The 16,136-nt window shown below is 39.2% G+C and overlaps 2 protein-coding genes across 2 annotated transcripts; one reads left to right on the top strand and one right to left on the bottom strand.

The window, feature by feature from the left end:
- Window positions 1-5,233: 5,233 nt before the first annotated feature.
- On the top strand, window positions 5,234-6,184 carry LOC139713238 (carbohydrate sulfotransferase 1-like). Its single transcript, XM_071624983.1, has one exon. The coding sequence runs from the start codon at window positions 5,234-5,236 to the stop codon at window positions 6,182-6,184; it is 951 nt and encodes a 316-aa protein (XP_071481084.1).
- A 6,261-nt stretch (window positions 6,185-12,445) lies between these two features.
- LOC139713236 (protein lev-9-like) lies at window positions 12,446-14,751 on the bottom strand (the record flags this gene model as incomplete). The annotated part of the gene is made up of 4 exons (XM_071624981.1): window positions 12,446-12,645; window positions 13,051-13,230; window positions 14,068-14,241; window positions 14,572-14,751. Coding segments are annotated over 4 exons (734 nt in total), but the record flags the coding sequence as incomplete, so codon positions are not given.
- Window positions 14,752-16,136: the final 1,385 nt, after the last annotated feature.

Here is a 16,136-nt window from a genome sequence, read left to right as displayed (position 1 = left end):
AACACGTCGGTTTTATGATCCTTTTCTGTTAGACATATAGGGCCAGTTCACACCTACACTTTTGTTTGGTTAAAACCATGATTCAAGCATTGTTTAAAGGGACTGTACAGTACTGGTTGAGGTAGGAATTCATGTTTTGAACATTCCTAAGTGAGATAATGAAAAGCCTCTTATGAAATATGGAAGAGCATGTAATTTTAAGAAGGATTCAACATTTATTTGATGAAAATTGGTTTTCAGATGGCTGAGATATCCAAAAAAGTACTAATAATAAAAGGCAACATGCCCCAACTTTATTAGGATCTCTTTGTTTCACTTTGTTTTTGGATATCTCAGCAATTTCAAAACCGATTTTCATCGAATAAACTTTTGATACCCCTTAGAACTGCATGCTCTTTGACATCTCATAGAGTGGTTTCTGAATTATGTATCTCACAAAACGTTAAAAGCTAAATCTTCATCTCGACCAGAACTGTACACACCCTTTAAGGTTCACATTTGAATTCTTAATTTACTTTTTATTTTTTTCACACTGTGTGTGTGTGGGGGGGGGGGGGGTATACTGACATCATTTTGAAGTATTTTGATATTACAATATGTTGTGTTAGTAAACAGGTTTTTCCTCTTTACCTACCGAATCAGTTAATAGATATGCCAGTACATAAAATCTCCCGGCTAAAATGCCAGGAACTGCATTAAATAATATGTATACATTCTTTATACAATGTTATAATTGTAGTGCAGTGATATGAAGACAAATCATACACATGGTGTACAGTGATGATGCAGTGGTTTAGATTTGACAGTTCTTAAAACCACTTGCTAAATGCATAGAGAGTCCAGTCTCTCTATTATCATTTGATTGCAGTATCAATTTTGAAAGATCTTGTCATGAAATGAATATTTTGCTGAGGTTATGGTGTGTTTCATTCCAACTTCAGACATATTATTTTATGTAAAATTTGTACAGAATATACTGTACATTGTATTTCTGCCATCCATATCATGTAGTAGCAATTTATCAGAAATTGAGATATTAGACATCATGAATAAAGCTTATGATATTATTATGAATATAATTTTATATGGAAAGATAGCGTGTATTTTCACAATGTACTACAGTATTCTATCACACTGGACTTCCAGTTTTATCACCAAATTTTGGAATACATATTCTGGTGCACACTTACCATGTGCCTTATATTGCATATTCTGCTGGTGTTATTGTTGAAGTAATAACACATCAAAACCACCAATTCCTTCCTAAATGATAAGTGTGTGTTCCATTTTAGCGTATTGTATTTGTTTTTGACGTTGCATCATGTGCCATTTTGTTTTCCCATTCTCTATGCCCCTTATGCAGACCTGCCCCCCACGAAAGATAACAAAGATATTAAGTAGATATACTGTATGAAATAAACCCGCAAATACATAGAAACTGAAGAATTGCCTCCATTCTGTCTTATAATTCTGTCTCCTTGCTTTTGCTCTTTATCCGCACGCGGAAAATCGAAGCACACGCCACTTTCGGCGTCAGAAGGTGATCTGTCAAAAATCTCAGCACCTCTAAAGATGACAAAAGTACATGTACGTGGATTTATTAACAAGACGAAGCCATTTCGTGACTTCCTTTCTTGATCTTCTGAAATACACACAGAGGTCTTCAAGGCGTTCCCACAAAAGGAACCGTTTCCCTTCATATCCTCTACCATACTGCTGAGGGAACGAGCTCTTGTGAAACGTTATTTGTTTGTTAGTGAGGTTAGCACCAGCATGTAGAAAAGGCCGTGTCATTGAGGTTTACTTATGGTTTATAGGCCTGCATTAAGGCCTATGTCCCATGCAACCTGCAATAACAAGTACATTAAGCCAGTTCGGGGTTACACTGTGCGCATGAGCAGAAACAAAAAGGGATCATGTTGTACCATAAAAGAGCTGCATTTACAAACTTACCGCTCTATGTGTTGTACAAACAGGGAATGCTCTGTTTTAAAGATACTGTATATGACTATTCAAATAATCCTTAATGGTGAATGCCAGCATATCCACTTGACGGCAAAAGTGGTACATGTATTATTTGGCAATACTAATAGGAATAGATTTTCTTTTTTGTGGTTTATTGTTTGTTTGCTTGTTTATTATCGATTTCATATTAGAAAGTTCACGGAACAATAATTATATGAATCATGCATGCATAAATCAAATTGTGGCAATATGCAATTCAAAAATAATGAAATTGACGCTTTCCCAAGTGTTTATTGTCGGACCAGTATGGTCACCTAGGGAGCATTTCATGATCGGAGCATTTTGTCCGATAAAGTTGTCGGACAAATTTGCTCTCAGCCAATCAGATGCAAGGCTTTCAGTAGCTTGTAACAGTTTGTCAGAAAAATATCAGACCAAAAACGCTTCATGAAATGCCCCCTGATCTATGCAAATGCATCCTTTGTTTGAACATGATCACCCGATGATGGATGAGTTCCCATAAGTTGCTGCGTAGGGCAAGCTTAATATACATGTGAGACAGGTGACGAAAGAGTGAACGGTTTGACTTCCGTCCACCGCCTCGCTTTACGATTGGTATCGTTTATACGGAGGAGTCTTCTTACCCCACCCCATGGAGCTGCAGATTGTAGCCCCATTCTCCACCTTTTCGTACTGAGCAGTATGGAAACATCCTCAGTGCTGTTTGCTCTTTTAAGACGTCAAGGGATGGGAAGTTAATTTGAGATGAAAAAATATGCAGAAGCAAAAAGAGAAAAGAAAAGAAGAGATATATATCCATCTGTTCAAGAGTGGTCCTTATTTTGTGCATTGAGACATTGGATCCTTAAGCTGGTGTGTGGAGGGCAAAACGTCGGTTATGCAGTGCATAATGCTGACTTTGCGACTGCTATTCTGCGTGTCGATAGACTTCTTGACTGGCAGAAAGTCGTATAATCATTAAAAACAAAGTGGCGGAAGTTTTATTTGTGTGGACATATAGGCCATGATTGTGACAACGAGGTTACTAGTATATTAATGCAATTTTTTAGGTTCCCCCGTTTTTGTCTTTTTGTTTTTTGCGATATACTGATAATACAAGAGTAACCAGTTGCACATATTTTTATATTCAAATAGATGTGATCTGATGGCCTCACATGTATCGATGGATACATATGCACACTTGTCACTTGTATTTTTACGCGAAATCTGATATCATACCCTTTCCCTCAGCGTACATTACTTTTATTGCGCTACTCAAACCAGCAATTTGTAGGATTGAATTCGCTGAAGAACAAAAATCCATATACTGTAAAATTGATTTGTATTGATATTTGACCTCATCAAAGGGTGTGTATGGATAGCATTATCGCACAAGCTACTTTGCATATAGGTTTATAAACTGTATCGCTATTCGATCAGGACATTGTAAACTTGATGTCTGTTACTTGATGTCGACATGTGCAATTTTGATGAGATTTTGCTGAGATCGAATACTGTCTGATTGTACGTATGTAGGCCTAGATATATTTTGTTTTAACCCAAATTCGAACACGATCCAGACTACATACTTCATTGCGTCAGAAAGTTGTTATCTGAAGTATGACCATGGAGCTACTAATAGTAGCTCCATGGTATGACTTTGCACAAGATTCTACCACTTTGTTCGTAGGATTTCACTCTGCCCCCCCCCCCTTGAACACGGGATGGAATTTTGCTTTAATGGCTTCTTTACTATACTTCGCGTGTGTAGATTAGGTTCATCAGTAATAGATGACAACACATTTCGTTGTAAATGCAATATACACTTTAGAGGTAACTGATCTTCCAAATCAGGTTGTGTTCATGAAATTTAAAAAAAAAAAGATGAAAGTAAGAAAGAAGTCATAACTTTTTTTAAACGATATGATGCACCGCATTGACCAATACGCTACAACTCGGGGAGTGGTAAGTTTACCTACATACTGGGACTGAATATCAAGACTATTATCGTATCGCGACGTGGTCCGAAACATGGCGTAAAGCTTTACAAAAGCCGATGGAATCTGTTACGCAATCGAACACAATAGGAATGATTTCCCTCGGTGCTGCTGTATAGCAGTCATGTCAACACAGGAGCGTCTTCTGATGGGTAAACCTCTCCGTGACGTTATGAATAGCGGCAGAGAGCGAGAGAAAGCTCGTCTGAATCGTTTCTTTTGAGTCTTCAAGCAAACTGTCAGGCAAAGGAGCTAATTTAGAATGGAAACTGTCTCAGCGAGAGTCGAAACTCTACGAGTGGAAGCAATAGGTGCTGCTGGTGCTTCATTTATCAAGGTATGATGGTCTTGCCAAAGTGTAGTGGGCCTGCTACAATCGTTCGTGCAGCAATGTACATGTGAGATCGAGAGTTACTCCACATTGCAGCTGCAATTCATGGGTACTGTAAACACACGCACAGAGAGACTGGGGAGCAGACTGCGCTAGTACGATGTCGCTGAAGTTTCGAAGACAGTGCGTACCCGGCAGGCTCCGGCCAGTCTTCCTCCTGCTCTTGCCCATCATCGTCTTCTACACCGTGCGATATCTGGTGAAAAGATACGAATGCAGCGGTCAGACGACTCCGTATAGTGATTGCGACGTTGGCTTCGGATCGTCGTCGCGAAGGAACGACCAAGCCAGCGTGATCAAGGCCGTTCAGGGGAACATTGTTGTTGAGGACGTTGATGATCACGATCGAGAAAGGCAAGTAGGACGGTTAATGGATCAGGGCGGTCCCGACGGGGGACATGGGAGGGAAGTCGCCCACGACGACGGCCTCCACGCAGATGTCGAGCTCGTGCAGGGAAACATCGTAGAGAGGAAGGACCTGCCACACGACTCCCCTGGCGCAAAAACAAAGATCACTGAGGGCAACAAGGATTCGGAGGATCTTGCCACCTCTGATTCCGATGATGGTGATGATGGGGCTATGCTGAGCTTCAGGAGGGATGAGGATGTCGTCAAGAGTGGACCCGCGGAGGACAATGAGCTCGAGGGTGTAGAAAACTCAAAGGAGAATGACGCACTGAAAGCAGAAATGAATGAGATTTACAAGCGAACTCATGACAATGTTGCTGAAGACAAACAAGCAGGAAATGAAGGAGGGGTCGATCTGAAACCACCCGCGAACAAGGGTGATGATGGTGATAAAAGAGTCACCGCCTCGATCCAGAATAAGAAGATGATGGAGACCAGCAACGACAACGATGCTCCGGTCTTCGTCATCATCATGGCTCAGTGGAGATTTGGGTCCAGCGTCATTGGGGAGCTCTTCAACCAAAACCCGGAAGTCTTCTACCTTTTCGAGCCGCTGCTGGTAGTTGAGGACATGGTCAAACTTTGGCGAATACCGGGCCCGTTCACCCGGGAGACGTATTATTACTCGATGAAAATTCTCGGGGATATAGCGAAATGTGACTTTGGTGACAAGGTCGTCGACTTTGTGAATATAACGAACAGCCAAGGGGGACGGACTCGCAACCGAGCCATCTGCGAGGCATTGCCTTTGGAGGCCGATCGCCGGATTCCCGACGCGTTGTGGCTGCGTGACCTGTGCCAAAAGCACAATCGGAGTTTAGCGACGAAGATCATCCGCGGAGAACTCGGAATGATCAAGCCCCTCGTGGTGAGCGATAAGGTGAACGTAAAGGTCATTCACCTTGTAAGAGATCCGCGAGGATCCATGGCATCGAGGCTGAACTACTTATACGAATGGGGGCACGAAAACCTCGCTCACAAGAACTTCTCCGCATCTGGCCGACTGAAGCCGCTGCAGCTGCTCGACAAAGAGACGCGCCACATGGAATCGGTACCTTTCATGTGCAGCTGGCTCCGGGAAAACTTTATGGCGCCATCGCAGCTCCCTGAATGGCTTCACGGACGGTATCTTCCCCTACGCTACGAGGACTTTGCCGACAATCCCGTCGGAAAGACGAAAGAGTTGTATCAGTTCGTCGGGTGGACGCTCCCTGATAGCGTGCGCGAGTGGGTGAAGCAGAACACGAATGTTCAGATGAGCGACCAGGGTACGTTCGGCATCGCGAAAAACGCGACGGCGACGGCGAGCCGGTGGATGAGTGAGCTCAGTGAGGTTGAGATCGAGCAGGTCGAGAGCTTGTGCATGGACGTCATGAAGTTATTGGGATATCCCCCGTACAGTGCTCTCAAGCGGAACACGTAATAATGAGCCTTGGTGTATTAATCATAGAGGCATAATACAACTTTGTATACTCATGTATGTTCCCCTTGACCTTCATCAACTTTCCTTCCTTGTCCTTTATTTCCTTCCCATCTTTCATCTTAGTTCTCTTTTCTTCGTAATATTTATACACCGTCTCATTTACTCTCTCCTTTACCCTTCGTTCTACTCCTTATTTCATTTCATCTGTCAATTCCTCCATCTTCTTTCTCATTTAATTCCACCATTCTATAATTCACATTCTGCTACTCCTTGTTCTCCTTCCTCTATTCCTTGTAAAATGTATTGTCATTTCTATCCGTCTGATTGTGTATAATATCATTCCGACATGAAGCGGTGTTAATATTCATGTTTGAGAACAGTATACTTATCAAAATATAATATTCCACGTATCACAGCACTTCATCTAGAAATGTGCCTCATTATGCCTTTCATCTTTTTAGGGGATCAACGAGCGCCTCTTTACCAGTGGAAGGCGAGTTATTTTGTGCGTATTTTGTATCTAGAAGAGAAATAAGGTATCAAAGGAATTTTCCACTTGACTGGATTAATCAATACTGGAAGAGGGAGATACGTACCGTGAAATGACCTTTTGATACCCTCTAATTCTCCCTGCTGGTGAGGTCAGAGAGGCAGAAATATTCTTTGTTTCTTTTTTTTTCACTGTCGTTTTTCCCTTCTGTTTTCACATTTTCCCTTGATTTATTTCTCATTGTTTATTTTGTCGCTTAAAAGAGCACTTTGAAACGTATTGTCATTTGCACAAGAATTTTTTTTTCTTGAAGTATATGTTTTATCCTCTTATTTAAAAAAAAAAATCCTTAATCGGGAAGACCAACGACCTTGATTGCAGCAGTAAGATAACCGAAGTAGTTAGAATTATGCACTTAAAGGAAGCCCATATACCAAACGGACCACTCTCTTATCACAGAAGGGACAGATTAGAAATTGTGGCAACTCATCAGAGTTGTGTTTTGTATAATGCATTTGTTTTCCAGTTCAAATCTATCCTTAGAGATACAAATATAAAACTATATGTATGTATATCAATATGTATATTTGGTGTTCTCAGGACTATATTGCGAAAATACGTTCTGCGTCCTGCAAATCACGCTAATCATTCTTCGTTCTGAAATAGGAAACCTCGCAATTGCATTGTATATCGTTCAGACGTCATATATCACCGTCAGCTAGTATTTATTTCATACTTTGTATACTTATACGAAAGAATAATCTAGAATCAGAATTAAAGAAGTTGTACTGTCTGCTATTCAAGTCGAAATGTATCTTCTCTCTCTGTTCTGCATGTAACGTATCGGTTAAGTTCAAACGGATGGCCAGCGCACCCAATGTTCAACTCAGTGTCATATATTGGTTTTTATTTCATTTTTTAGGAATTTTCTGCCCAAAGAAGGGTTTATAATAATAAGATATCTTTATCTTGAGGGTTTTTTTTTTATTTCAGTTGTATAGAGAAATACTGAAATCGGATCAGGTGGTAATAAATGATACACGACGAAAATCGCGATGGAAGGCAGCAGTTATTGTCATTTGTAAGTCACCTGAATAGAGGCCAGTGACGTCATTAGCTGGATGAAGAAGAGAGGAAAAGAATCTTAACAGTTAATCATGATATTAATAACAATTGTCCATCCACGAAATAGAATGATGACGAGGAGGATGAGGATGGTCAAGTGGTGGTGGTGGTGATGATGATAATGATAATAATAATAATAATAATAATAATAATAGTAAAAATAATTATAGTAGTGGTGGTGATGGTGGTGGTGATGATGATGATAATGATAGTAATAAAAATAATGATAATAATAATAATGATAATAATGGTGGTGGTGGTGGTGATGATGATAATGATAGTAATCATAATGATAATAATAATAATTATAATAATAATAATGATAATAATGGTGATGGTGGTGGTGATGATGATGATGATAGTAATCATAATGATAATAATAATGATAATAATGGTGATGGTGGTGGTGATGATGACGATAATGATAGTAATAATAATGATAATAATTATAATGATAATAATGGTGATGGTGGTGGTGATGATGATGATAATGATAGTAATGATGATAATAATAATAATGATAATAATGGTGGTGGTGGTGATGATGATAATGATAGTAATAATAATTATAATAATAATGATAATAATGGTGATGGCGGTGGTGATGATGATGATGATAGTAATCATAATGATAATAATAATAATGATAAGAATAATGATAATAATGGTGATGGTGGTGGTGGTGGTGATGATGACAATCATGATGAAAATGTGACAGTGTGTGATGACGATGACTGTGAATCAGAATAGATGAGGGGGAGAACAGTTTGAGTGTCATCAGGAAGGAACAATAGATGCGTCACTGGATGGATGAGATCTGCCCATGAAAGTGGCCAAAGAAATATGTCATCCTGTAATATCTTTGGTTTGTGTTTAGAGTTTCTTCTGACATTTCCATGTTTCATAAACTTTTAACATCACTACCTGTCCGATAACTTTGTTGGTCACTCCAACAAAAGGCCAATTTACTCAGCCCATTTTTCTCTGTTCATGTTCAACACGTAGCTCTCAGCGACAAGCCCTGTCTTGAATATCAAGAGAGAAATGGATAATAGGTTAGCCTTTGTGGGAATGACCCAAGTTATCGACAACGTGACCATGTTGAAGGTTATGGACCATAAAAGGTTAGAAGAAACCCTGCAACCTGCAGTCGTGCAGGCTGGCCTCTTAATCTGACCTCTTTCATTGACAGATATCATCCATTCAGTGAGATATTAATTGTTTCTTCACGATCACACGCAAACTTGAAAAAAAAAAAGTAATTTGTCATGGTTGTCTTTAAAGTGCATGTACTCACAGTCATGCGTGACATTTGTCAACATATACAGTGTAATTAGCTATCAATGGAAAGAGGAAGAGTTCTTCTTTCCTCACAACCAACATTGCGCTCTCCATAGATGGCAAATGGATGAAATAGTGGCCCTCCAGAGTTGAATTACGTCTTCATCTTCTTCTTCTTCTTCTTCTTCTTCTTCTTCTTCTTCTTCTTCTTCTTCTTCTTCCTCTTCTTTTGATACACACTGTACAGTGAATTTAGCGACTGACTGGGAAGCCAATGCAGTGCGTATAGTCAGCTTTTGGCCGAGTCGGCCCTTTGAACGCGCTACAGGCAGCGGATTTTGTGTGTGATTCAATCGGGTTAGGGTGAGTTAGATGGGCGGAAAATCCGCACTAGCTACCGAGAAGTTAGTATCATAGCAATAAATTGCCTCTATTGTTGGCCAAGAGCTCTAATACCCAGCTTTAGCAAAGCGCAATAATGAATGTTCTTCACAAAGTAGTCCCGTACTACTGTATGCGATTTTCGGTGTCGAATGAAATATAATACCATGTACTTTACCGGTTTATATACGCGCGCCAAATGAAATATGAGCTCAGGTACAGTTTGAAGGCCTCGACAGATAGAATTGCTCAATATGCTGATCTTCAATATGAAACAATATTTATAGGCCTCTGAAATCATATTAAAAAACACGATTCATCACAAAAGCACTGGAATGTTCAGTTCAACTGGCTTCAATCAGACTTAAACACAACATAAGAACCATTCTGGTGAGTAGGATAAGACAGAATGACCCCTCTCTTTATTAAAGCATGGGCAAGAATGTCGTTGTACACTTGGAAATAATAGTTTATTAAAGAAGTAGAAAACGTACGAATAAAGCGATAGCGGTAGAAGGAGGAGGAGCGATGGTAAAAGTGGTAATGACAAAGATATATAAGAATTTGGTGAAGTAATTATCATTTCAGTATAAGTAGTAATGAAGGTAGAAATAATTGAACAGTAGAGTAGAAGTTGCTGTAGTAGTAGTAGTAGTAGAGTAGCACTAGTAGTAATAGAAGTAATAGAAGTAGTAGTAGTAGTAGTAGTAGTAGTAGTAGTGGTGGTGGTGGTAGTACTCTCTAAAAAAATCGAATGAAAAAATTCACTCTTAATAATTCACTCTTAAAGGAGTGAATACAAAAAAGAGTGAATTTGGAGTGAAATTGGAGTGAATTTTAATTGAAAATGTTTATTTTCACTCATTTTTAGAGTGACCTCAAGGATCACTCCAAAACCCATCGAGTGATTCCTGAGGTCACTCCAAAATGAGTGAAAATGAACATTTTCACTTAAGATTCATTCCAATTTCACTCTAAATTCACTCTTTTTTTGTATTCACTCCTTTAAGAGTGAATATTTTCACTCGATTTTGTTAGAGAGTGTGTAGTAGTAGTAGTAGTAGTTGTAGTAGTAGTAGTAGACATGTAGTAGTAGAAGTAGTAGTTGTAGTTGTAGCAGTAGTCGCAATATTTTTTATTCTCCTGATTAAAAGAGGAAAAAAAAAGAAATTAAATTACGACTTGATCACTGATGACGGGACATAATCTATTGCTGGTCCTCCATGGTATATAGCGTCCAGAATACAAATGAACGGTAATCATAAAGTAAAATCATAAAGTAATTATAAATCACAATTAACAAAGAAGACAATATCGCAATCTTTCTAGAAATACACGCAATGTCTATGAAATAAACAGCCATTGACCCATTTGACAGAATTATTATTGTAATTTTATGTTTATTTCTACATACTAACATAATACAACATGCAACGTAATGACACCATAGCTGACACCAACTTTACTGAACACATGCTAACGTTAGAACGTTAAATGTGATGAACAGCAATATACAACGTAACATGAATCCAGCTCGGAAGATACAATACATGACATTAAATTAACGGAAAAAAAAAACTGAGGAAAACGTCAAATGAAAGTCTCTGGTAGTCTGATGGAGCTCAAAATGGGAGGGACCTAGGACGTAGCGAGCATGTATTGTAAAAGCATCTCAACACAGAACGATTAACCACGACAGGGCAATGTCCAGTAATTGAATCTGTTGCACACATGATTATGGTAAAGTAAACAGTCCTTACATACATGATTGTCAGACAGAAAATGGTTTGGAGCGTCATGTAAGTCCATACTCAGTATAGGAAACTTCTCATAGAGAAAGAAAAATAAAGTATTTACTTAATACTGGAAGTTCACTATCAGAACTACCTTTTAATATCTAGGATGAGATATTGGGAAGAAAACGAGGCAAGGAGCTTAAAAATAGATATCTTATAATCTTAAAATGTCACTTTTCGTAGAAAATTTCCACAAGATACTACACCATCATGCATCAGTACACTTTCTGACTCGTTCTTTGGCTACATTATTGAAATCTCCATAGCATGAAATATTCCTCAGTTGCAGCCCCATGTGGTCACCACTGACAAGTAGAAAATGTAATACAAATGTACACGTATAGGTAAGTATGTTCATCTTTACTAATTCATTTCTCTTTTTTTTTTTTCCTTTCTTGAGGTGAACGGCAAAAGGAAGGTATTGTATTTTCTATATGACATAATTCTGGAGACGTTTTGACTTCGCTTGCAAGGATGACATTGGAGGTGTATTTTATAGGCGAGAAGATTGGCTAAACAATCGCCAACTTATCCTGCGCACAAACAAATTGTTGAGCTGTGAGACGATAGTATCATTCCCCGACAACTTTCATCATCACGGTGAAAGAAAGAAAATTCTTAAATTGAACTCTTAAATAGACAATTATGCTATTTTATCTCAGATTTCTGTGGATTGTTTTCCTCCTCTGTTTGTTATAGCTCCATTTTGTTTAACTTCAAGATGATGAAGACTTTTTTTTGGCTTTGTTTTGTACCTCTTTGAGACAGAAAAAAAAAGAGGACAGAGCCCCATGCCTGTGTCTGGGATGAGTTTGGCTGAATGCTGGTATAGTTTTGGTTGAGATGACCGGCTTCAGGTTCTGAAGTTCTTAGTGAGAAAATGTTCAACCTCTCATGAATTAAAAGTTTATATGATGAAAGTTTATTTTGAAATGGCTGGGATGTCAAAAACAAAGCAATCCTAATAATAGGTAATAATAGGTTTCATTAGGATCGCCTTGCTTTACTTTGTGTGTGTGTGTGTGTGTGTGTGTGTGTGCGCGTGTGTTTTGATATCTCAGCCATTACTAGCCAATCTTCATCAAACAAACTCTAATTCCTCTTAAAAATGTATGCAATTGTCTCGTAAGGAGGTAAAAGCTGAATCCTCATCTCAACCAAAACTATACCACCCCTTTAAACCACGAGTTAGATACACACAGGTAGATAGTCCGGGGTCCAATATCCATCATTACAGGTCAACGTGGCGCTCGTAGGGCCATGTACGTGTCGGTAATTTGGCGCGCACGTCACCGTAATGTCGTCGTTGTGGTAGTAGTGCCCGTCGGCTGTTCTGGCGGCTGGAGTTATCCTCAGAGAAGGCGGGAAAGTGGGGGCTGGGCAGTTAGCTAAAAGCAGGATAAAACGATGTGATTACAACCATGAAATGGCCTAAGAAAGAAATACTGCGCTAGTATTAAAACAACAATAACTACGAGAGTGATAACGATTCTGATGACACGAATGTATAAATCATTAGTAATATGATGAAAGGTAAGAATAGTGTCTCTGCAGAAGATCAACAATAATGATTGCAATTGTTATGCTTTTATCAAGGGGGGGGTGGTGGGACGGGAGCGATCATTGGCAATCCCTTAACTCATTTGACTGAACCCCCCCCCCCCCTGCACCAAAGAAAAACAAAACCTTTTCTTCGTATTCGTGTCTTTCTTTTTATGATATAGGCCTACCTTTTTGAAACATGGGGAACACTGTGCGTGACCCCCTATCCTACAATCAATGCATATGATTACCGTAGCAGTCGACAGAAATGTCCCAGACGCCATCACTGCAGGTCATGGGCGTAGAGTAGTTTGACCCGGATCCGGAAGTGTAACCGTTGTCGCACGTTACCACCACGTACTCTCCGTGAACGACCTCGTGTCCGAGTGCTTCGTAGTTAGAATTAGGAATCAGTGGCGAGATGCAGTTCTCTGAATTCGGAAACATGTACAAAGAAATGTATATTATCCAAGGTTTAAATTTATGATTGCGTCCGGTTTCTTGAGCTTCCGTAGAGGACAGGTAGAGCCAGCCGCACTCTCAAAATGCATCAACGAAATGCTATAGTCCACGGGTACATCATAGGTTAAATGAACATTTACTTTTTTTCTGAAAAATGTAGAATTCACGTTGAATGAATTCAACTCATTTCACTCATTAAGAGTCATAATTTTCAAACTTAAAGGTATCCGTATGGTATAATTTCGACTGAGATGGGGCTTCAGGTTTCCAATTTTTTTGTGAGATGATTAAAAACCTCTTATGAAATATGAAAGAGTATACAATTCTCAGAGGAATTGAAAATTTATTTGAAGCAAATTGATTTGAAATGGCTGAGATATCTAGAAACAAAGAGTTCCTAATAAAACATGAGACCCCCATTTTATCAGGACCACTTTATTTTACTTATGTCGTTGGGATGAGTGACGAACTTCTTTTGGATCTTAGTGCCCTTTTCTTACCCCATTATTCCTAAATCGTAAATCCTACCTATATCAAAGGCTTCATTGATTCTGCTATATAGTTGTGAAAAAAAATCGAAACTTATCTATACTGAATGAATTACATGACCATTAATTCCTGTGTCACAAGAAATCTTGTGAAAATAAAATTAAAACAAAACAATGACCTCAACCTGTCCACTATCGTTTCTAGAATGTAACTCAATGCTGATCTATTCCTCTTAATTATTCATAAATTCCCATGAAGAACTTATAATTCTAATTTAGAAGTCAAATGGAGCCCCAGACTGATAAAGTCATACGCACCTAGACATTGACCAATAGCAGCTTGCCACGTTCCATCCCGACACGTGACCGAGTTTGGACCATTCAGCGTGAAGCCTTGATCACATGACACGATGAGTACGTCTCCGCTCAGCACCAAGGTGCCGGGTGCAAAAGAGGCGTTACCATTGAACAAAGCTGGCACATGGCAATGCTCTGTGGAATACATCGCAAAGTACAAAGAATGACATCATCATGAAAGCATCTCAAGAATGCGCTCGACTTTTAGTCATATTTCAGTTTGATTGTACATAATATTTCTAAGGTTCATCAAAAAAGAAAAAGAAAGGCGTAGAAGGATTTTTTTACTGATTCCTCTCAACAATTTATTCTTATCACTATTTTTATTCAAATTGGCTCCGTGTAAAACCATTTACGATATTTAAGAGGAGCTGACAAAATGAACTGAAAGTTAAAAACAGTTACATTGTGGTTTATGCACTACAAATCTTACGCCCTTTGTACGTACACACACGACACCTATACCTTCACACGTCGGTACAGCCGGTGTCCACTCGCCAGTTCCGCTACACATTACTTCCTGGGATCCGAATAAACTGTACCCATAGTCACAGGAAAAGAACGCAATGTCGTATAACACGTAAAGGTTCGTGGCATCTTCTTCGGATCCGTGAAGGGGAGGAGTTGGTGATGGGCAGAAATTTTCTACAAAATGATATAGATTTGATCAAAAGAACTTAAATCTCATGAGATGACTGGTGAAGCCAAATAGAAAAATTATAGATTTGTAGATGGAGGCCTCTCAGTTCTATAATTTACGGTGATGCGCTATACTTAGAAGATGAGTGTAATAACTGCTGATCGTTTCTCAGCATACAAAAATATACGAGAAAAAAAGGAAATTTATTTCATTCCAAATCATCAGTCACCCTGTGAGTGGCAAATAAAATGGATTCACAAAAATAGACCTCTGAAAACAGGCAGTCCTAGGCTTCTTGTAGGGACATTTATTCTTCAACTAATCAAATAATAAATAAAAGTTATGTACACAGAAATTTGTTAGTGACAGTTGTCATTTCTTTCTTCTACAAAACGTGTGGTAGCAAAACTTTCGCTTTTACACGCCTTTGGATACATACAAGCCACGTCCATTCAATTCATTTCCATTCAGCTTAATTCAAACGTATTTCATTTATCAACAGCAGACAAATCAACAAGGTAGGAATCAAATACAGTGTACTCAATTGACAGTATACTGTTCATTATCAAACAAATACGCTTGTCATTACAATTAAAGGAAACTTTAAGACATGTTCAGAGAAAAATGGAGGGGCAAAAAAAAAAGATAAAGCTTGCAATGTGCGGGCCCTCAAAGAAAATCCACGTATATGGATAAGGTTAAAGCATGCAAAATGATTAAGTCAAATGATATGATTTATACATGGGCGTCACCAGGGGGGGGGGGGTGCGTTGAGTGCGAACGCACCCCCCCTCCTTCAGACCCTTAAAAAAAAAAAAAAAAAAAAAAAAAAAAAAAAACACTTCAGTCTGCGAGCGACCTCAACGCCGGACCCTAAATGATGGTTATTTTTGTATCTATTTTTTTTTTTTTTTTTTTTTTGGGGGGGGGGGGGGGGGAATTTTTCATCGGGGACAAAAAAAAAAAAAAAAAAATCGTGGGCAAAAACAATTCGCACCCCTGGTTCTGGCAGCACTGATTTTATACATATCTACTAGTACAAGTGTATTCTATACAGTGTTTACTATTTAGATAGATTTTGGACATCCTTCCCATGCTTGGTCACCTCGCTGGTCATACCTTCCCCAGTCATGAACATAAACCGACACCCTTGACTACCAGTGGCGGATCCACGGGGAGGGGCGCACCGGTCGCCCGCCCCCTCTTAATTTCCAAAGCGAAAAAGTATAGCTACAAACGGCAGTTTTTGGACTGTAAAATGTCAAAATTTTCAAGCTCGCTCGCTCCGCTCGCTCGCATTTAAATTCTCCTGATATTGCTGCCAGTAATTGCCAGCAGTTTGCGCCCGGTGCGCCCCCCCCCCCTTAATTTCGAAAGCAACAAAGATATA

The sequence above is a fragment of the Diadema antillarum genome, unplaced genomic scaffold (assembly GCF_040938485.1).
Source record: "Diadema antillarum isolate AM-2024a unplaced genomic scaffold, OU_Dant_1.0 seq00001930_RagTag, whole genome shotgun sequence".
In the NCBI taxonomy this organism is placed as follows: Eukaryota; Metazoa; Echinodermata; class Echinoidea; order Diadematoida; family Diadematidae; genus Diadema; species Diadema antillarum.
Note: the sequence above shows the minus strand (reverse complement) of the source record. Positions and strands in the feature narration are given on the sequence as shown.